The sequence below is a fragment of the Salarias fasciatus genome, chromosome 4 (assembly GCF_902148845.1).
Source record: "Salarias fasciatus chromosome 4, fSalaFa1.1, whole genome shotgun sequence".
NCBI classification, from domain to species: Eukaryota; Metazoa; Chordata; class Actinopteri; order Blenniiformes; family Blenniidae; genus Salarias; species Salarias fasciatus.
In genome coordinates, this window is record NC_043748.1 from 21,977,948 (window position 1) to 22,000,687 (window position 22,740).

Sequence of the window (22,740 nt, forward strand, 5' to 3'; positions counted from 1 at the left end):
TTAAATTTCTGATTAGTACCTGAAATATGTAAGTTGAACAAGTCATTAAAGCTTTGCAGATTGTTTGAATCACTGAGATTTGACTGTGCAGGCGGCTTGAATGTGAGTCCAGTGTTTGGTGTCAGAGCCTGAGGCAGCCAGAGGTGGAGCCAGCAGTGAGCAGCTGTGTATAAAAGCAGCCCTTCGCCCTCTGACAGCAGGAGAACGTGGTGTGTGAGGAGGCTGTGTGTTGAGCTGCAGCCTCGCTCCAGGTTGCATAATGGGGAAATACTTCAGGTGAAGAACTGGCTTCACTCTGGACCACATCAGGAACAACCTGGATTTATTTCCTGGGCAGAGGCAGCAGTTATGAGTCAAAGCGATCCTGATCATCTCCATGGATTTCTCACATGAGAGGTGAGTGAAGGGTTGATTTCTCAACGTGGCAGGACTTCTAACAGGGAGGCATTCTCCAAACACTGAAACATAATCATGTGCAAACACTGTGTCCTTGTTGGTTTGTGGACATTTTAAAGGCAAGCAGCACAATTCATCCAAAGAACTACAGAGAAATCCATCTGTAAATCAGGAAAATATGAAAGAAAATCAGTGCATAAAGAGCTTTAAAATTAAAAAAAAAAAAAAACCCACTTTGGACACAAAGTCACAGATGAACATGTTGATGTGGTGGAAACAGTTTGACATTACAGGACAGCCTCAGTCAGAATTACAAGCAGAAACCTAGAATAAAACAGCCAGAGGTTGTTTTCACAGCCACAGGGTGGAGCAGTGTGTAGCATTCTTAATGCACAGTGTTAAAATCCCTGGTTCGAGTCCAGACTAGTGTGGAGCTTTCTATTTTGAGTTTTTGAGTCTGCATGTCTTTCCATCGCGCGCGTGTGTGTGTGTGTGTGTGTGTGTGTGTGTGTGTGTGTATAGAGGTGTTGGGATCATTGAGAGGTGTGTCGAATATTTTGGATTTCCCCTCATCAATCAGAAGAAAAAGACCAAGACTCCTCTAAAGCCTCAGATATGTGCCTATATTTTAATGTTTTTGAGTTTTCAGAATCACTCTACAAAGAAAAGTCAGGTGTAAACTGAACAAAACAATATCAGAGTTCACAACTTACATTTAAAAAAAATCAAACTATGATTAGTTTTGAAGAAACAAGATGGTGGTGTAGTGGTTTGCTTCACAGAGAAAATGCCCAGCTGGAGTTCAGGCCTGGCTGCCTTTCTGTGTGGCGTTTGCATGTTCTTCCTGAGTGCATTTGAGACTGACTTCCAAGCTGGAGCATGCATGAATTTAAAAAAAATCAAGGGGCCCAGGACTGATCCCTGAGGAACGCCACCAAGCCAAGCGTTTTCATTGATTCACAGTCACTTACAGTGCAGTGTGACACTGTTTATGCATGGTGGTGTAGTGGTTCGCACTCTCACCTCACAGCCAGACGGTCCCAAGTTTGGCTCTGCAGCTTCCTGAGTGCAGTTTGCATGATCTTCCTGCTGTGCACGAATTTTCTCAAGGCTCTCTGGTTTCCTTCCAAACTTCACAAACACGTGTTTGAGGTCCGAAAAAGTGTTTTAGTGATTACTTACATTATCATTAAAAAATATTTGGATAATAAGTATCAAAAAAAGAATCAGAATTCAAACTTACAAATCAAATGTTGCTCTGTTGGATTTTCTAATATCAGTCTTGCAGGATTTTTGTGAGTCAGATCTCGTCCGTGCACGTCCAAAGCGCTCATGTTTACATGCATGTTGGTCTCCTGGAGTTCCTCTTTTCTTCTCCTGGCATCACATTTTGCAGGAATGTGTGTCTCGGTGTGTTCACTGTGCAGAAACTGCCTGAACTTGTTCCGACGTTCTGCTGAAGGAGTGTTTTCTGGAGAAACTCCAGCCGCTGTTTCCTCCTCTGAGCTCTGCTGGTTGCTCACAGTGAAAGAGTCGACCCTGTGGAGACTGCAGGGAAACGTTTGGAGGAGGATCGTTGTTTTCAGGCAGAACTAACTGGGTGTGGATCATTTCTTTTTCCCAGGTGTGACATGCGATATCTTGTGTGCACCGTACACGTTCTCATTGTTGTAAATGTACTTAAACCCCCCGAGCCGTCGATTTCTCTTTGTCTCTCAGATTCCATCTGAACAAACATTCATTAGGTGGCAGCTGCAAAGCTGCGCAGCCAAGATGAACAACCTCAGAACCTCAGGCACCTGGGAGGATTTCAGAAAAACAGACGCCGTCTGCTGGTCTTCCAGGGCCGAGCACTGGCTGAATCCACCAATCAGGGAGCTGATGTGGGTCAGGGGTCATGCTCAGGGACCCACAGTGGAGGCATATTAGGTTTAGGACTCAAAACTTTGATTTTGGATCCCAAGTCCGCTTCTCTCTCCTCTAGGTTACCTGGTTCGAATCCCACAATGGCTTCTTTCCCATAATCTAAAGACGTCTGTGTAGACTTGACCCTGAAGGAAGACCTCTGAGACCTGAGGATTCACTTTCATGACCACTTTTAGAAAACAGTCTTGACTCCGCTTCCTTGGAAACGGGTGGAAAAATGTAACTTTTTGAAAACACTCCAACTCCGTCTCTTTAGATTCTGAATAAAGTGTCCATTTGTATGAACTTTTTCAACTTATTGTTTGGATTTTTCAACAGATTCAGTTGAAAAACACATTTAATTTCACTGTTTTTACCTGTTTTGTCTGATATTTCTGGAGATGTGCTGGTTTCAGACTTGATTAGAGGATCTAAACTAAATCTCTGCAGATACAGATTTAAAGGTGCTGTAGGCAGGATTTTGCTAGTCAATGCTAATTTTTCTGTGTTTTCTTTGGATTAAATTTTAGAGTATCCATTGATAATCCTTTAGGAGTGTAGCATAACTGCTCTACTGCGAGGGCGCAGCGTTTCCATCTGTCTCTGTTCTGAGCTGAAAAGGAATCTCGACAGCTCCAGGTATCTTTGACCAATCAGAAGAGCCCATGAGACTTTAACCGTGATTGGTCGAGGGGGGTTCGTCGCACATTCTTGTGGGAGGGGCTTAACTTGCGTAAGGGCGTGATGTCAGAGAAAACAGGATGGGATTGGCTCTGCTGGGTTTCAAATCGCCATCTTAGATGGGTCAAATCGCCATCTTGCCCATCTTGCTTAGGTAAACCTAAGCAAGATGGTGGAGATGCAGAATCCTGCCTACAGCACCTTTAAAGGAATACTCCACCCAAAAAACGATTTGGCCTCATTTTCTACTCACCCTCATGCTGAGAAACACTCTGGAGCACTTTTTTGACGTTTCAAATGCAGTTGGAGATGTTTGGGGATTTTCGTTGTCAACAAACAGGGACCGACAGAGCCCGACAGAAAAAATGGTCCATAAAATCCACAAAACGTTCCCATTTTCCTTCATACTGCTCGTCCGCTGTAATCCAAGTGTCCTGAGTGCGTAACGTCCATAATTAATTCTTAACGAGGTAATTTAGTACATTTTAAGAGCCCAAACAGTGCGCTCTGTACAGCTCCATTGCATGTCTGCACGCGCACCCTGAACTACGGAAGCCGCGGCAGACCAAGCAACACGCTTGTGCCCTTTCAGCAGGACACCGAATTCAAAGCTTTAAAACAGTAGCCAATCACTTTTGTGATTGTCCACAGCTCGGTTACTCACAGCAGAATATATACAGCGGAACTTCTTCTTCTACGCTTGCAATTTAGAAAAGTAGTCGCTGAAAGCGCGCAAGCGTCTGGCTTGGTCTGCCGCGGCTTCCGTAGTTCAGGGTGCGCGCGCAGACATGCAATGGAGCTGTGTGAGAGCGCCCTGTTTGGGCTCTTAAAATGTACTAAATGACCTCGTTAAGAATTAATTATGGACGTTACGCGCTCAGGACACTTGGATTACAGTGGACGAGCAGTATGAAGGAAAATGGGAACGTTTTGTGGATTTTATGGACCATTTTTTCTGTCGGGCTCTGTCGGTCCCTGTTTGTTGACAACGAAAATCCCCAAACATCTCCAACTGCATTTGAAACGTCAAAAAAGTGCTCCAGAGTGTTTCTCAGCATGAGGGTGAGTAGAAAATGAGGCCAAATCGTTTTTTGGGTGGAGTATTCCTTTAACTGAGGAATTGGTATCTCTAAGCAAATAGTAAAAAAAAGTAATTTATTTCAATATGTTTGTATTTTGTGATATATTGGAAAGAGTTAAAAAAGAGTAAAAAAAAAAAAAAGACATTTTGGGTGTTTATTACTACTGCTTTTAATTGTCATATCAGGTTAATTTTGGTCAGTCCTCAGTTCATTGACTTTTCAATGGCGTTTCAAACGTAAGGCCTGTGGGCCAAACTGGATCACAAAAGCCTCCAATCCGGCCGGTAAAGCCACCAAGCAAATGTTAAAAATATCAAAGAAAAACTTTTTTTTTAAAAATATTGAGTAGCAGAAACAGCACAACGCTGAGATGAGGCGACGCTGCCATGAAGGCTGAATTATAAACCTGTTCTGTGGTTCAGATGTTGTGATGGTTCCAGAGGAAGCTGCTCTGCACGCGGCCTGAGCTGACCTCCCGCTGTGTCTTGGTTCCAGTTTCTTCTCGGCCAGAGGACCCTCGCCTTGCCCAGAGCCCGGCGGTGATGCTGGCGATGCCTCCGTCCAACGCCTCGGGCGCTGCCGCCGCTGCCGCCTCCTCCGCCCGCTCTAACCACACCGGCGCCGCCGCGGTGGAGGCGTTCAACGGCACCCGGCCGGCCAGCGACCCCACGGCCGCCGGCCTCACCATGACCCTGGGGATCCTCTTCAACGTGGTCGCCCTCGTCATCCTGGCCAAGGCCTACAACCGCTTCCGCCGCCGCTCCAAGGCCACCTTCCTGCTGTTCGCCAGCTCGCTGGTGGCCACCGACCTGGCCGGGCACGTCATCCCGGGGGCGCTGGTGCTGCGGCGCTACTCCGCCGGCTCGGGCTTCCACGGTAACCCCGACAACCCCGACGCCTCCTGCCTGTTCCTGGGGGGCTGCATGGTGTTCTTCGGCCTGTGCCCGCTCTTCCTGGGCTGCGCCATGGCGGCCGAGCGCTGCCTGGGCGTCGCCAGGCCGCTGCTGCACGCCCGCCTGGTGACCACGGCGCGGACCAAGATGGCGCTGACGCTGATCTGGCTGCTGGCGCTGTGCGTGGCCCTGCTGCCCTACTTCGGCCTGGGCGCCTACACCTACCAGTACCCCTGGACGTGGTGCTTCATCCGGGTGATGGAGGGCGCCGGCGCCGCCGACCTGGCCTTCGTCCTGCTGTTCTCGGCGCTGGCCTTCAGCTCGCTGGCCCTGGCCTTCGTGTGCAACACGGTCAGCGGCTTCACGCTGGTCAGGGCGCGGATCAGGAAGAGGTCCAGCTCCCAGAGGAGCGCCGCCCGCTCCCACGACACCGAGATGGTGGTGCAGCTGGTGGGCATCATGGTCACATCCTGCATCTGCTGGAGCCCCCTGCTGGTGAGTGCGGGGAGCAAACCTCCTGAAAGAGGAGAGAATCACCCACTGTACACCAACTCACAAAACAGTCAGTCAAAACAAAATAGAAAGTTACTTTATGTTATTTCACCTTTTATTGAAGCCATTTTCTCATCACTAACAGTAAGAATTCATATAATGTTCATGTTACTCAGAAGGTTTGCACTGTAAATGTACCTGCTTTAACCAAGACTGTATTAATGGGTTATAATTTTTCACCAGTAAAGCTCTGAAACAAATAAACAGTTGACAGATACTTTGAGTATATTTCGTAAATGTAAAGGAATTATGACTGAAATATTGCTAGAATCTTAAGGATTTCTAAGGTCTGACTAAATGTGTAATTTATTCAGAATATTTTAGTGGAATATAAAACATCCAGACCCCTGAGGTCCTGTTTCTACTCTTCTTTACATTAATGTCTTCCAGGCTTAAATAAAGTAACCTGCCTTGGCTATAAAAATATTTTTCAGACACATTTGAGAATATGAAATTAAATTTCTTAATTTCACACAAAGGAGTTTCAGGCATAGCTTCAATGAGGTTCACCTTTATGAGAAGGAAAGTTTAGATAAGGTAAATGCATTTCTGCAGCACCATTCAGACACACTGCTGTATGACGACATACAGTAAAGGAAAAACATTAAAACACGGAGATTGACAATCTCAACACTCCATGTGTTGACATGAGGTGGAGCGAATATCCCTCTGAAGACATAAAACCACACAATAAATGCTGTTTAATGAAGCAATACAGACAAATGAATCTAGAAAAGTAAATGTTCTTTAAAAGTCTGTTGTTTCTGCCTCTGATGCTTGTAATCCTCCGATCAGATGAGAGAGAATCCAACATCCTGAAATACACAACACACCAGGAAAACACTGAAGCAAATTCTTCTAAACATTTCAGGAAAACTTGACAATCTCGTCGTGTCTTTGAAAATAAATCTACTGGCTTCCTGTTATTCATCATTTGTGGCTTTTACAGCAAAAATTCAACATCCGCCACATTCATCCATTCACCTCACATTTAGTGTTCGCTGTGTTGCTTAAGGGCACTTCAACACATGGCCAGGGCGGGATGGGGGATCAAACCACCAAAACATCCCACTGCACCCGAGACCTGTTTTAACACACACTTTTTAGTTCCCTGAAGCTGTTTTTTCATAATCCGAGGCCTGAGAGGTGATTTCCTGACACTGACACACACACACACACACACACACACACACACACACACGCCGTATTCGAACCTGGACGACGATGATCAGGACCAGGAAAAGAGCTCCTCAGCTCCTCGGTGTTGAGAAACATTCGTGTGGTTGGAAAGGTCGTTTCAGTCTCTGCGGCTGCAGGTTTGTTTTCTCTGAGAGTTGAGAATAATCAGGAAGCTGCAGTAAAGCTGAACCACATGCAGCACAAAGATTCCTTCAAACACATTCTGAATGTCCCACTGATGGATGGAGGGTCTCTGGAAACTTGGAGGTTTTCATTCCAGCCTCCTTCATGTTTGGCTTCGCTGCTGTGTTGATTTAAACCCAATTATTATTTCAGTTCTTGTTTATTTTTGCACCCGGGAAATAAATGAGATACAACTGATTAAGTACATTGTTTTAGATTATAAACTCTTCAAGATGCTCAATAAGGATTAATGTTGCATTCTTACTGTCTCCAAGCACCGTCGTCATGTAAACAGGGTCTAATGTTGTGCAGCTCTGTGGATTTTAACGCAGATCGGACGAAGCTCCTGGTCTGACGTTGTTTTCTGTCTCCCTCAGGTGTTCGGCCTGATGTCGGTCACTCGATCCTACAGCGACCTGGCCTTCGGCGACAGGGACACCTACAGGTCCCTGATGGTGACGGGCGTCAGGATGGCCACCTGCAATCAGATCCTGGACCCGTGGGTCTACATCCTGCTGCGGCGCGCCATCCTCAGGAAGATCTACCGCATCACCAAGAGGCAGGCCAGCCTCAAGGGCAGCATGTTCCGCTCCCTCCGCTGGGACGCCGGATCCTTCCAGAACTCAGAGAAGAGCTGCGTTAATAAGACCTGACAGCAGAGGGAACGCGGAGCCGTGTGATCAGAGCTCTCTGAAGTGGTATTCAGGGGAAAACTGCCTTCTGACCGGCAGGAATCGGAAAAGTAAATGAAGTATTAAGAGTGGATCGGATCTGAAAAATCACTGGTTCCGAGTCGGTTCTGAACACAAACAAGAGGCTGAAAACACGCGATGAACTGTCTCCAGCGTCTGAAGGGAGTGCAATGGGAGTCTGTCCTCTGTGAGAGCAGATGTAAATAAAACCGTTTCCCAAAGTGGAGACTTTATCCTGTCTGAAAATAAAACACATCTCAGCTCTGTACATGTCCTCTGACACATCGCAGAGTTCAGTGACTTGTGTCAAAGTTTGCACGAGAGGGTAAAAAAAAAAAAAAAAAAAAACTAAACAGAAAGCGGCTGTGCTTCTTACCTCAGCTTGAAGATGTGAAAAAGACTCAACGCATGCGGACGATGTAGCGCTGTGACCTGAATGTGACCCTGTGTGTTTGTGGATGTAGCTGCCCTGTCTCCGTCTTCCCCGAGCGCCCGGGGACTGAAGTGAAGCTATGTTTTGTAAAAAATAACCCAATGTGATGTTGTAAGAAGAAAGTAATGTAACATTATACAATAAATATTTGTACATGTTTCAGATGAATAATGTATTTATTTATTTTTTGTCCTATGCCTCAAGTTTGATCGATAATATATAAACTTCTATCTTGTATGAAGCGGTTGGGATGTAGATCAGTGCCTTCAGATTTGTCCTAGCGTGCCGTGTCCAGGTTGTTCCATAGACAAAACAATGAGAAGGATGAATGGTTAGGCTTCTATAGGAGCCATCAACCGCCATGATTACTAAGTAATCCTTGTATCACATATGGTTCTCTGCCAAACGAGGAATTTCACTTGAGATTTTCTGTCAGGTTCAGATCCTGATATGCATATACAAAAGACACGGAGAAATCACAGAAAGACACAGAGTCGATCAACCTTGTTTTCTCTTGCAAGGAGGAGAGACGGACTAACGGAGGGAGGTTTCCTCCTGCTGTCTCTGTCCTCCCTTTCTCCTCTCCTTTATTTATTATCAGCCAGTCACACACACACACACACACACACACACACACACACACACACACACACACACACACACACACACACACACACACACACAGAGCAAGTCTTTGGCAACAGTGAACTTTCATCCTATACGTTATGCTGACAGGTAAAGACGTTACAGCACAGTTAAACACGTGTGGACTTTTTCCATCATGGTAACATATTGTGCAGAGCTAAGACATTTTAGCAACGATAATATGGGACGTATGTGGTTAAAGGCATAGCAATTTTTCTAACATTTTCACGATCTCTTTTGGTAAAGAACGTGATTTACATGTAGACAATACAATAATTAAAGCTCCATTCCTTCTAGTTATGCAGCAGCAGGTGCAAACCAAGTGAAATAGACTCTAAAGCAATAATAACCTGTAATAACCTGGAAAAGCGTCGTGCAGCAGCGTGGTGTTGATAAAAGACCAGATCAGTTCATAGATCAGCGTCTGTTGATCAGATCAGTCCTCACAAAGAGCGTCACAAAAGACTCCAGACAGCTGTTGAAAGACATTTTAACCCCATAGCTGTTAACCACGCCTCTAGTTGATACCCCTCTCTTTCCATTGGTTATGATAGCTGTCACTTAAAAATCCTGTCCAATCAGCTCCTTCCTCACAGCTCGTGGGCGTTTCCTCTTGGCTCCGCTTGAGACCGGGAGGCTGGAGCTAGCGTGCAGTACGGTCCGCCAGCAGAGACTGCGCCGCGGTAAGCTGTGATAAAATAGCCCAACATTAACTTTCTCCGAGTTTGGAATTGGTCGGGATCATTGATTTGCACAAGAAGATGATAATAAGCACAGGAGGATGATTCCGAGCTCGGTAACATTTCGAGCTTTTGTGCGGTGGAGCTACGTGCTAATGCTAACTGAGGTGTTGGATCCAGAGGGGTCTCCTCGACCATTTTGGTGCGGGAAAAGCAACAGTCTGCCTTCTTAATTCAACCCAAAGCTGTGTCAAACGTCTCACTCTAACGCGGAGACCTGCGACCGAGGGGAATGACTGCGTGCTGGGGCATTTCGTGCGGTTTAATTATGGCTTTTCGACGCGCCGGGGTGTTCTAATGTCGGGGGTTGTTAGCTTGTTGCTACCGAGAGTTAGCCTCTAGACCGAATTAAAATGGCGTCTGTTTTCAAAGCTCCCTCTTTCCCGCAGCCGGCTCGGTTCGGGTTCAAAAGATGCTTGAAATTGTGCTTTGCATACCCTGTTAGTGTCTGACACACACGGCGTAAGCGGCCGGAGCTGTGGAGCAGGTCAGTCAGTGACTTGTTGACTGAGGCTTCGCCTCCCCTGGTTTACATGTCGATGTAAATACATGTTAATCATAGAGTGTTTCAGCTTCAGGATGTGTTATAAGTTATAACCCATCTATTTCATGTGGTATATGTGATTCCACCACTGTAGCGGCTTACGATTATGTTAATGTTCGATTAATCGATTGAAGATCTATGTTTTGCCTTTTTGCAAAGCAAATGTATCACTCTCTTCACTCCATCCTTAAATAATCTCTCGTCTTCATCTTCTCTCGCTAGTTAGCACAGGGCTGGTCAACTTATTTCCCAAAGAGCAACATGTAAAAACAGCACGACGTTTAAGGGATGAGATATAAACTTCAGTTTTGCTGAACAACAATCATCTTTTGTTTAAAAGCAGGTTAATTTAACACTTTGTACATGATTTTTATGAACTACTGTTGTTCTGCGTGATTTGTTGTCAGCTTTAGGGTGAGGATTGTTTGTGTTTTCAGTCATTTAGAGCACAGTTACACAGACTCCCAAAACGCAAAGCTTTTGTGTTTTTACTTATTTTTACTGTCACGCACACACGGCAACTGCCGTCCGGGCCACTTTGGTTTTAGTGTCTTTATCATCTGAACAGGGGGAGATGGGGATCGACTCACGTGATTTTTGAAAACCATTGCAGCTGAAGTCTCTTATCTTCAGCAGAATTCGGGTGTCAGCTGCTCTTATCTTCACTGACCAGACTGGATCACAGCATTTCTGGGTAAATTATATCAAATTAGCCTGAATGTGGCCAACAGTATCAGGTTAAGATCTAAATGTCTGATTGGTGAAGAACTCGAGGTTCATATTAAAAGCGGCTGCTGTTTGTGATTGGTGTAAAGCCTCTGAACTACCACAGATCAGCAGTGAGCCATCTCGTGTTCTGGATAACAGGAGTGTGTCAGGATTGTTGTTTTGACTATACTTGTCTGCAGTAAGCTAAAAGTAGTGCTGTGTGTGGCACCGGAGGCATGTGGAGCCGTGCCAGCTGTGCCACTGCAGCTGTTGACTGCTACGTTGCTGGAATATCTTCAAACCCTTCAGCCTCCATACGGAGTTTTACAAATTACTCATGTCTGCCATCCATGGTTTGTTGATGTTGTTTTGTTCCTCCCTCTTTGCAGGTAGAAAGGAAAGAAGGACAACAAAACTGTCATCGGCTGCCATCAAGAAAGCATCTTTAATCCCGTCACCTGCTGCGCAGGGCAGTCGCCGCCACCTCCAGAGCAACAATGGTTAAGGTTTCCTTTGAATCTTGTTTTTAAGTGTTTGTCATGGAACGACAAAGCAGAGGACACACTGGCCTTTCCGTCAAATGTCACTGTTAACAGGACAAATAAACAAGTCACATCTAATCTGAGCGTCAGCTGCGGAGCCACTGTTTTGGCTGCAGCCTGCCCGGGGCTTTGCTAACACATGCTGCAGCTTCCACATCGCCGTGCTCCTCTGAGTGAGCCTGAGCTGCCAGTGCACTCGTTGTGTAATCACCGGTGCTCAGGAGGCGTCGTTAGTCACAGTTTTAATTAATCAGAGGCAAACAGGTGACACAGAGCGCGGTCCTATCTTTATCTTGGAGTGGGACAGTTTAATCGTGTTAATTGGGACGACGGCGGCGTGGAGGTGAGGAGGTTCACTGGACGTTTGTTGCTTCCAGTCGCTCCGCTGTGCGTCTCTGTTTCAGATGTTTTTGTTTGTTGGTTTGCTGAGTCTTGTCGACCAGCGTCCAAAGCAGCTGAAACTGTGGTCTTGAATTTTTAACAAAGCCGCAGCAGTATTGCATAATGTCAGTTATCTCTTCAGCTGTTGTGTTTCTTCCTTCAGGGGAGCAGATGGTTTTATGCATGGTGAATTATTTAATTTAATGTCTGCATTCAGAAGATTGCGATAAATGTAACCATTTGGTATTACCTAAAGAGAAGGAAGACGACGGCATCGGCCGATACGGAAGGCTGTGCTGTCGGTGTTGGACATCGATCCTTCCCTGTTAGTAATGCCAACTGTGATATTAAGCTAATGTGGTTTAGTTTCCCAAAAAATTATTCCAAATCCTATTGAATCAAATTACGACCATCATGTCGGCCAGTAATAGAAAATATTTGAACCAATCCTGCCTGTGTGCTCCTCTGAGCTCAGTCATGTTCCTGTAAAGTTGAAAATTAGCTTTTTTTGGTCCTGAAATTTCTTGCCGCCTCTCATTAAATCATGATCTTATTTGGTGTTTTTGTGCCTTCCCAGGCTCACCCTATGCGCCACCGGTCAATGCGCGTCTTCCTGAACGACGACCGCCACGTCATGGCCAAGCACTCGGCCATCTACCCGACCCAGGAGGAGCTGGAGAGCGTCCAGAACATGGTGTCTCACACAGAGCGAGCGCTCAAGGCCGTCTCCGACTGGCTGGACAAACAGGAGAAGGGGACGAGCAAGGCGGACTCGGACAGCGCCGAGACCGACAAAGAGAGGTGAGGAAGAGGAGGCGGCACGAGCAGGGAAGACCGTGAGAGAGCCGGGACGTGATGTTTGTCTTCTGCTCTAGTGAGCACAGAGACCAGGCTGCTCGCTCCCTGCGCGGCGTCATGAGGGTCGGCCTGGTGGCCAAAGGCCTGCTGCTGAAGGGCGACCTGGACCTGGAGCTGGTGCTCCTCTGCAAGGACAAGCCCACCATCTCCCTGCTGAAGAAAGTGTGTGACAACCTGGTCACACAGCTCAAGGTGTGTGTGAAATATCACGTTTATTTACTTTCAGTGTTAAAGCTGGAGCTGCTGTTTTGTCTGAAACTTTTTTTAAAAAGAGCTTCATGAGTGAAAAGCTTCTGCCGCTTCCCAGTCGATCACGGACGACAGCTACGTGGTGACGCAGAACGTCGGTGAGGCCAGCATCGACATCAAGAACACCAAGGAGCCCCCCCTCACCCTCACCATCCACCTGGCCTCCCCCCTCGTGCGCGAGGAGCTGGAGCGGGCGGCAGCCGGAGGTAAGCCCCGGCTCAGCCCCCCACCGGCTGATCTGTTCATTTTGTTTTTTGGTTTTTCTTTTTGTCTTCAGTTCGTTTCTTTAGCAGCGCCCCCTCCCTCCACCGGGAGGCCAGCCAGGAAACCCAGGCTAGACAGATATTGTTTATTGGGCCTTCAATGGAGCTAGGGGACCAGACCTCACTGCTACATAATGAACCTGTGCTATGCTTATAGCTCTTTAGACTCTCTCATAGTTCCATGTAATGTAATTGTACATTTTTGATGGCCCAATATACAGTATAGGGCAGGCAGCTTCCTGACAGCTGGAGACATGGCTTCCTGTTGTCCCCCCTCCAAAGGACGCCAACGAAATGAAGGCTTACTGAGAATTTAACCAAATGCAAAAAAACAAAAAAAAAAAATCAAAGAGAGAGAGAGAGAGAGAGAGACCACTTTGTTTGCATGTGTTTTATCATTGATGATGGAACAGTTCGCATTGCAGCAAAAATGAGACGCAGAACCCGTAGTGAAGGTGTGTGTTAGCGGGCCGTTGGCCGTCTCCGACGCTCCACAGCAGGGAAGGCTCGAGGTTACAGGTAACGACAAGAGACACTCAAATTCCTCCATCCCGGTTTCAGCCGCTCCCCACCCCCGGATCAGACCAGTTAACGTTCAGCTGTATCCGAGCTGCGCAGTGACCGACGGTCACGGCGGCTCGGCGTCGACCCTTGACCTTACCTGTAGCCCTGCGCTCACCACGACGCCCAGTGCGGACACGTTGTCCTTTAACCTGAAGCCATCAGTTTTGCTGCAGTGTGGACTGGTTTTGATATCCACCTCTTGTGCATCTGATAACTTCTGCCTGTGGTTCCAATTCTGATTCTCTCTGTCAAGCCTTCTAGTTTGTCAATTTTTAGGGACGCTGGACCTTTGACCAACTGGCCGCTCTCTGTCTCGGAAGGGGCAAAGTGCAGCAGTGTACCCAGTATTTGGGGTAAAGGGGAGGGGCTCTACCTCCTGTTCGCACCAGAGCAAACCCAGGCTTACCTTTCAATCAGAGGCGACTTGTAGCCACGTCTACATTTCAGCCGAGCTACAACACAACACACACGCACACATACACACACACACACACACACACACACACACTCGTCCCGCTGTCGCTGTTTACAGAGCGACACCGGAGCGCCGTGTGTTTGCTGACCAGGATTCGTGTTACACATCAGACTGACATTATCTCCAGCCTGCAGTTCAGACGGAGACAAATGAACACCCAGCTCACACACACACACACACACACACACACACACACACACACACACACACACACACACACACACACACACTGCAGACACTGAGTGAGGAGGGCGAGAGCGTCTGGTGGTCCTCCAGTGGAGGGGTCCCCCTCCCCTTCCCCCTCCTGCCTGTGGTTTGGGAAGGCTGCCTGTGTTCCCCCTGGCCGGCTGACAGAACTCCCCTTGGTCAAACTGTACCTTGTCTTCTTATTCCACCTGCCAATAGAAACGCTTTCAGTCAACGATCCCCCGGATGTTCTGGACAGGCAGAAATGCCTAACTGCCTTGGCATCTCTCCGCCACGCTAAGTGGTTCCAGGTTTGGATCTTGTCTTTATTTGTCTCTAAAGCAGAAGTAGTCTTTTGAGTTTTATGCTGTTTGTTCTATTTTTTTTTTCTTTTTTTTGTCTTTGATTTGGGCGTTCCATGTGTTTTTCTTTCTTTCTTTTTACTCCTTTGAAGTGTAACTTCTCGTAGTAAAACTCAACAAACCTGGATGTTTGTTTCTTAGGAAACCTTTGTCATTAAACTGTTGTAGAGTTGCTTTGCTGACTTAACAGGTTCCACCGCAGCTCCTTTAATCCCAAAAACACAAAAAAAAATTCCACGTGGCTGAGTAGAGCTCAGCTTAGCTCCCGATCAGTAACAGAACAGAGGCGGGGCTAACTCCTCACGTGTCCAGGTGCAATATTTCTGTGACGCCAGTGTTGCTGTGACTGCGTTGTTGTTGTTATTTTCATATTTGCGCCCGTGTGGTAGTTTCTGAGAGAGCAGCCGTTAACCATCGTTTCCCGAATAACTCATCACAGCGCTGTCGCCTGTGTCATCTCCGGCTTCTCACACTCTTAACAAACCAGCGCTTCATCTACGCACAGCTTCTCCTCTCACCAGTGTGTGGCCTCAAACACTCCTGCTCTGGCTGTTCCTCGTTACTCTGTGTGCCGCAAACTCAAAGGGAATATTGCACCTCGAGTCGGTCTGGGAAGGGATCCTTCACCGCTCAGATCTCTCTATTGACTCCTGATGTTCAAAATCTGCTCCCGCCTCCCTCCCGTCCTCCGACCAGAGCCCCGTCCTGATCGATCGCGTCGATCGTTAGCGGCGCCGTCCTGCCAATCAGCGAATCCCCCCAGGACGTTTCCATAATGACAAAGCTGAGCTGCTCTAGTCTGTGTGGCTTCATGTTTCTTTTGATTTAGTTTGATTTCTTTTGGATGTTTGGATCTTGCTTTCAGCTGCAAACTGCCCCGCCCCCCCGTCGGCTTCTGTGTTAACCTAAAGCCGCCCGTGGCCCCTCCCCCCCTGCTTGTGTCAACAGGCCCGAGCCAATGGGCTGCGCTCCTGCGTCATCGTCATCCGGATCCTGAGGGACCTGTGCGCCCGCGTCCCCACATGGGCCCCGCTCCGTGGCTGGGTGAGGACGCTTCGCAGCGTTTCAGAATCCGTTTACACCAAAACCGCGCTCGCTACTTCTTTTGTTTTATTTTTTTTACCTTAAATGCTACAGCTGCTGCTGCAGCAGCGGCAAATAATTCTTCTGCACTTGCTCAGTTGATCACGCCACACATTTAGCTTTAGTTTGAATTCCAGCTTCAGTCGGGAGGAAACAGCTGATCCCATCGGCCACAACAGGCCTCCGCTTGGTTCAGCAGCAGCTCGATCACGTTGCGCCATGTGTCCAACTGCAGCCGGAGATTATCTGTCATTAAAGGAGCAGAGCTCAGGTGGTTTTTAGGAATCCTGCAGCTAAACGGTCTAAACAAACCCTCTGTACAGCATTCATATGTGTGAAAAGCCGTTAAAATGGGGACAAAAAACTGTTATTTAACACAAGTCTAGTCTCTGTTTTATGATTATAATCTGTTTGCATTTATTGATATGAAAGAAATTAAAAGTGTGAAAGTCAATATTTTCACCCAATAAATAGTACTTCAATAACCTCTTTACTTATTGATTTAAATGTTTATAATGCTGACAATTTCTTAATATATCAATTTATGAATAGACAGGAAGTTTGTCCAGTTTAAAAGGGGAAGGAATTAAAAGTTTCCTCCTTCCGACTCATTTTTCAACCAGGGTTTACTACGTTTTGTTTTTGTTTTTGAATGGCTGGTCTGTTAAGCCCGGCCCCCCACGCAGTCTCAGGCACTGACCTGAAATTTCTCCATGTAAGTGACGGAGTTTAAAAATAGCGCCATGTGACACTCTCTCTCTCTCCCTCTCCCTCTCTCTCTCGCTCGCTGCAGCCGCTGGAGCTGATCTGTGAGAAAGCCATCGGCACGGGGAACCGGCCCATGGGGGCAGGAGAAGCTCTGCGGAGAGTTCTGGAGTGCCTGGCTTCAGGGATCCTCATGGCAGGTACGCAGCCGTCGCTCCTCCGGCCGCACGCCGCTCCCCGCGTCTGCCGTCCCGCTAAACGGCCGCGGCCTCGCCGTGTTCCGCAGACGGCGCCGGGATCTCCGACCCCTGTGAGAAGGAGCCCACGGACGCCATCGGCCACCTGGACCAGCAGCAGCGGGAGGACATCACGGCCAGCGCGCAAGTGAGTACGGCGTCCGGACGGCGGCAAGGAGCGGAGCGCCTCAGAGTCTCAGCACGCCGTTTGTGTCGTCCGCAGCATGCCTTAAGGCTGTCGGCCTTCGGACAGCTTCACAAAGTGCTGGGAATGGACCCCCTCCCCTCCAAGATTCCCAAGAAGCCTCGGAATGAGGCTCCCATCGACTACACAGGTACGAGCGGCAGCCATGCTCTCTGGACGCCGTGTGTGACGTTTCGTTACGGAGCACCAGCTGGTGGCGAGCATGCTAGCTGAACATCGTCCCATCCACTGGGGCTCACTGGCAGAGCGTTTGTTTGTTCCAGTTCAAATCCCTCCCAGCACGGCGTACGCCCCGCCCATGAAACGGCCCATCGAGGAAGAGGAGGGGCCGGACGACAAGAGCCCCAATAAAAAGAAGAAAAAGCTGCAGAAGAAGTGTGAGTTCCGCCGTTTCCCCTCCTCTGACATCCAGTCTGAGCGTGACCCGATGTGAGGATCATGATCGGCTGAACGCCGAGCGCCCCGACCTCTGACCTCGGTCACATTTCTCTCTGGCGCCGCGAGGTCTCTAATCGGAACGGCCGCCGCAGATAAAGATGTCGCGTCAGTTTGTCCGTGAAGCCAAGGATGAGTGTAGCGAGCCGGAGGCTGGCGTAGTGCAGGGAGATAAATAGACCGGCAGACCGGAGCGATGCTTCAGAGCTCTGAACGCCGTCTCCGAGCTCCAGCCGCCTTCGTGTGATAAATCAAACCGACTCCGTCTCTCCTCGCTTCCTTCACTCCTGTTGTGGTGAGTTTATCTTCACTTGGTTGATCTGTGTCACGGAGCGATTCGAGTTACAATCAGGGCGTTTTATAAAATCCCTTCATCAATCTGAAGGAGCTGCAGGTGCAGAAGGCTTTTTACGAGAGGCAAACGTCCTGCGTTTAACTGTTCAGTCAACAGATGGTCACATTTGTGTGTTGGAGAGCTGCTGAGTGCGACATGAACTGTAATGAAAAACACTTTACTGCGTCAAACGTCACTCCCATGTGGCTTCACTCTGAGGCAAACAGGAGTGTTTTCCTGCGCGGCCTTGTGAGCAGCAGCGTCTGCAAACAGTCGCAGACCTTGATGGAACCGTGGGTCTCAGTGACCAGGTGGGTTTTTAGTGTTTGTTCTGCAGTCGCCGCTCCGACCGGCCTGGTTCGGAGGAATTCAGAGCATTGAAGTCCTGGAGGTCAGAGCGCCGCGCTGTGCGCTTTACATCTTTACATATCAGTGGATTTTTATGGCGGTTTCCATCTTCAGGGACAGAAAACATCTGGACAGATGCAGCTGGAACTGGAGGATCATCAGAAGGACTTGTCAAAGTGTAGAAATGATCTTTAATGTTGACACGTTGCTGCATCTGCAACAGTGCACCCCTGGTGGTCAAATACATGCGCTGCAGTTAATGTCAGAAATTCATAAACAGCTGGAAAATAGCTGTGTTTCTTCCTGCAGCCACAGACGAGAAGGCGGAGCCTCCCCAGACGATGAACGCCTTGATGAGGCTCAACCAGCTGAAGCCGGGACTGCAGTACGAGCTGATCTCCCAGACGGGCCCCGTGCACGTGCCCGTCTTCACCATGGCCGTGGAGGTGGACGGGAAGACCTTCAAGGCCTCTGGTCCCTCCAAACGCACTGCCAAGCTGCATGTAGCTGTGAAAGTGAGCGCCGCCGCCGCGGTCCAGTCCCGCCGCCGGAAACGCTCCTGCAGCTCTGACGCCGAGTCTGTGTGACGGTTTCAGGTCCTGCACGACATGGGCCTGCCCACCGTGGTGGAATCCAAGACCGAGCCGCCTAAAGTGGAGGAGGCGGTCGTAGCAGCAGCCGCCGTGGAGGAGGTGAAGCCGGCGGCTATGCCCGTGGAGACCGCCGCTCCCGCCCCGGCGGCCGCCGCCAGCACAGACGGCAACGAGGCCGGAGAGGTCGGAGTCAGAAAGCCTCCGTCGGCTCCGTCAGGAGGACAAACGCCTCCTCCTGTAACCGCGTGTCCCTCCGCCCGCAGACCGCCCGCCAGCAGGGACCCATCCTGACCAAACACGGCAAGAACCCGGTGATGGAGCTGAACGAGAAGCGCCGCGGCCTCAAGTACGAGCTCATCTCCGAGACCGGCGGCAGCCACGACAAGCGCTTCGTCATGGAGGTGGAGATCGACGGCCAGAAGTTTCAGGGCACCGGCTCCAACAAGAAGGTGGCCAAGGCCTACGCCGCGCTGGCCGCCCTGGAGAGGCTCTACCCCGAGGGCGCCGCCACCGAGGCGGCCAAGAAGAAGAAGGGCCCGCCCATGGTGAGCCGCACAGGGACACGCTCAGCATTTATCCAGATCGCTCTTTCCTGAGCCCCTCATTTATTCCAGCAGTGGACGATTTTCTGTAGATCTGAAGAGTCTGGGCTAAAATATTTAAATAAATTAAATTCTGTGAATTAATCACATTTTTTCTCTAATATATTAATCCTGTCCTGAGAATGATCTCCATCTGAACGTCCACAGTTCCTCCAGCTGACATGTTGAATGTTTACTGCTTGATTTTGATTTTTGTTGTAATAAGAAGCAGAACTCCCTCCATGCTTGTGTTTGGTGTGTGAGTGACGTTCTTCCCACACAGTGCACCAGTCTTCTTCAGGCTCTAAACTGTCTTCCGTCCTCGCCCCGTCTCTCTGCTTCTCCCAGCATCCTGCAGGGTTCGGTATGATGGGCGCGTCCGGCGGAGGAGATCAAGTCGCGCCCAGAGGACGAGGGAGAGGAGGCCGAGGTCGCGGCCGGGGGCGGGGCTTCAACAACGGAGGCGGCTACGGCCAAGGAGGTAAAACCCCCGGGCTTCAACGCCACACACACACACACACACACACACACACACCCTGCGACGGCCCGATGTGCAGATGTGTGTATTAACATGTGGTCGGTCCTTACAGGTGGCTTTGGATCATACGGTTATGGGAACAACGCCAACTCTGGTTACAGTGAGTATCTGATGTGTGTGTGTGTGTCTCAGTGTTACTGTCCAGGTCTCTGACCGTTGCACACACACACACACACACACACACACACACACACTACAGTTTCCTTGGAAGACTGCTGTGTTCGCAGCAGATGCTGGGACGCTCCCAGTCCACTCATTTTACATTTCTCTGCTTTAAGCCACAGGATTGAGTCCGTTTTTTTTGACAACCTCCCTGTAAAGAGAACCGCTTTTCTTTCCGCCTGTTCTGAGGACTGACCTACCTGAGCGTGACAGGAGCAGAGAAATCTAAAAGAATCAGCAGTCTGAATGCGATCTGACCGAGCTGCCACTCGATTGAGGCAGAAAACCAAACTGCAGCTAATTTTGACATTTCTTCCCTTCTCTGCCCTGTCTCACTCTTTAGGTGACTTTGTCTCAGACTGCTATGGCTACCACGAGTTTGCAACATAGACCCTCCCCCCCCCCCCCCCCCCCCCCCCCCCCCCCCCCCCCCCCCCCCCCCCCCCCCGCCTCGTGTTAAAAACTCAGACTCAGTCCCGTAGAGAGGATAAACAAACGGACAGAAATACTCTGTAGTGTTCCAGCAGCATCACGGCCTCTCTGCAGCCACCTCGTCCCAACCAGACCCGTTAATCCATCCTGCCGCCGCCGCCGGAGGAGACGTGCTGCCGCAGCATGCATGTAGCCACAGGACACGTCCCGGACGCCACCGGACCCCCGGACCCCGGAGCGGGGAGCGGCCGCCAGGCTTTCAGTTTGTGGAGCATGCCGGATCCGGACCGCTCACTGCCTCTCTGGATTACACTCTGGATTCAGTCTGTTCGCCCGGACCAGATCCTGCCGTCGCTCCGTGGTTTTAACGTCGCCGTCACGGCTTCCATCCTGTTCTTTTTTTTTTTTTTTTTTTTTTTGGTCCAAACCGGAAACCTGTTTTTTGTGTCACATCAGCCACACTGGTAAAGTCACAGCTGCACTGAATGCATGGCGGCATTGATCCCGTCGGACTGAGGCTTCGTTTGCACGGACTGGATTCATGGAAAAAGAAAAGAAATGGGAATGGACTTCCTGCTCGAGCTGTTTTTTAATGTTTTGGGTTTTTTTTAAATAAATGTGACTCCATGACTGTGCTATTCCAGCCTGTGTTTCAATTCCTGAGTGATTCTCAGAAACACTTGCCGCAGATCCAACATGGCCGCCGCAGTAACGAGGCTCCTTTCTGTTCTTCAGGTTACTACAACAACGGCGGGACGAACGGGGGAGCCGGGGCGTCCAGCAGCCCGTCGGGCGTGGCCGGCCCGGCCGCCGGCGCCGCTCAGGGCTCCTACGGCTCATACTACCAGAGCGACCAGAGCTACGCCGCCGCCTCGGCCAGCAAGCCCCCCAAGAAGAAGGCCCCCATGCACAAGGGGGGCAAGGGGAACTTTCCGGGGGCAAACAGCGGGCCCGCCGGGGGCTACCAGTCCAGCAGCCCCACGGGCCAGGGCTCCTACGGCCAGTACGGCCAGGGCTACGGCCAGGGCAAGAAGAGCTTCGGCCAGGGCGGCGCCGGCGGATACTCGTACAGCACGGCCTACCCCAGCCAGGTGACCGGAGGCGCCGGAGGGAACCAGAGCTACAGCTACGAAGGCCAGTCCTGACGCCATTCTGTTTATGTCTCACCTTCTCAAAGACAAAAAGCCGCCGCTGGTCACTTTCTAACGGCTGTGCCTCGCTCCCCTCAGGTTTCAGCAGCCAGTCCAGCTACGGCTCGCAGGGCGTCGGCGGCCAGGGCTTCGGCGCCAACCACTCTCAGTACCACAACCCGGTGGGCTACGGCCGGGGGGACAGCAGCATGAGCTACCAGTACAGATAGGCTGAACCTGACCCCCCTCCAGAGACGGTGACCCGCGGCTCCGGCCGCCCCCTCTGCCTTTCTCCATGTTGGCTTCTTCTGTGCTTTTGGGTTTCTATGTAGCAACGTGGGCACAAAGCGAGACGCGTGGACGTTTCTCCGGCCGGAGCCGAGTTTGGTGGTCTGTTTCAGTGGTCTGCTCAGTGTCGTCTGTGTTCGGACTTCCTGGTTCTTTTAGTTTAATCAATGCTGCCAGTCCTCATTCTCATCAGACTCGGGTGTGAGTCAAACTTTTGTGGTAAAGTTTTTTTTTTTTCTCTTCTTTTTATTTCTTTCTTCCCAAAGTGGAGTTAGTGAAATGTTGTAGTTCAAACTACAAAGACTGTTGTACCTTTTATAACAATTAAACGGAATTGTTCAGTTCCTCGATGCTTGTAATTTTTGGCTTATTTTGTAATTTTACCTCACGTGATGTAGTTCTTTTAATAAATGTTTTTGGAGATTACTGGAAAGTGCTCTTGCATTCTGATGTCACACACTCATTTCTGCTGGATGTAGCTTTCTGGGTCGGGTGGGAGGTGTTCCTGGTCATGTGTAACGATGTGTGTTTGTATTAATAAAGGATTTTTTATTTTAAGTAGTTTGAGAGTTCTGACTTTTGAAGTATGAGGTATTGCTCTCTGGTTTGTTCCTGGACAGAAACCAGTGGTGGATCAGTCAACAAGACTTCAAACTGGGGATTCCCCCATGGAGCTGAACATTCTAACCACTGCACTTTATGTATTTTTAAGAGTTCAAATATTAAAGAGACTTTCAAGAAACACTGGTTCTGCAGAACCAGTCTCTGCCTCTGATGGCTGTGTTGCATTTGGTACAGTAGAAATAAAATTGACTTGAATTTCCACAAACCTACATTTAGAGATTTAAATATACCACATATTAAACTGACAATATATTAAGATACTGTAAAACTTGAAATGGAACATTTCCTTTTTTTTTTGTGTTTTAATTGTAAAAAAATCTAAAATACATTGAAGTTTCATTTTAAGAAATATTTTAGAAGCATAGTTACTTTCTGCTTAAAATGCTTCATGTCGTCTGAGGAGTATTTGATAAATAATATAACTAAATTTTAACTTGAATCTGTTCTTTCTGGATCAGTGCTATAAAACATTTCCTTCTGTGGCGAATACAGCATTTATATTCTAAATAAACTAGGTAAAATCAATACGCGGT

At 48.9% G+C, this 22,740-nt stretch overlaps 2 protein-coding genes across 3 annotated transcripts; both read left to right on the top strand.

The window, feature by feature from the left end:
- The first annotated feature begins 211 nt into the window (after nucleotides 1-211).
- Nucleotides 212-7,945, top strand: LOC115387058 (prostaglandin E2 receptor EP1 subtype-like). The gene is made up of 3 exons (XM_030089593.1): nucleotides 212-396; nucleotides 4,560-5,452; nucleotides 7,249-7,945. Exons 1-3 carry the CDS (start codon nucleotides 390-392, stop codon nucleotides 7,522-7,524), a joined length of 1,176 nt encoding a protein of 391 aa, XP_029945453.1. The 5' UTR covers nucleotides 212-389; the 3' UTR covers nucleotides 7,525-7,945.
- A 1,317-nt stretch (nucleotides 7,946-9,262) lies between these two features.
- ilf3b (interleukin enhancer binding factor 3b) lies at nucleotides 9,263-22,139 on the top strand. Of its 2 annotated transcripts, XM_030089547.1 has the most exons (18): nucleotides 9,263-9,324; nucleotides 11,023-11,139; nucleotides 12,134-12,357; nucleotides 12,432-12,606; nucleotides 12,722-12,869; nucleotides 14,371-14,462; nucleotides 15,462-15,557; nucleotides 16,390-16,501; nucleotides 16,588-16,685; nucleotides 16,761-16,872; nucleotides 17,006-17,119; nucleotides 18,169-18,374; nucleotides 18,456-18,635; nucleotides 18,716-18,997; nucleotides 19,382-19,514; nucleotides 19,624-19,671; nucleotides 20,901-21,299; nucleotides 21,395-22,139. In XM_030089547.1, the coding sequence occupies exons 2-18, from the start codon at nucleotides 11,131-11,133 to the stop codon at nucleotides 21,523-21,525; spliced, it is 2,559 nt and encodes an 852-aa protein (XP_029945407.1). In that variant the 5' UTR covers nucleotides 9,263-9,324; nucleotides 11,023-11,130; the 3' UTR covers nucleotides 21,526-22,139. The 2 variants fall into 2 exon arrangements, with proteins under 2 accessions (XP_029945407.1, XP_029945408.1); XM_030089548.1 differs by lacking the exons at nucleotides 20,901-21,299; nucleotides 21,395-22,139 and adding an exon at nucleotides 20,077-20,803.
- Nucleotides 22,140-22,740: the final 601 nt, after the last annotated feature.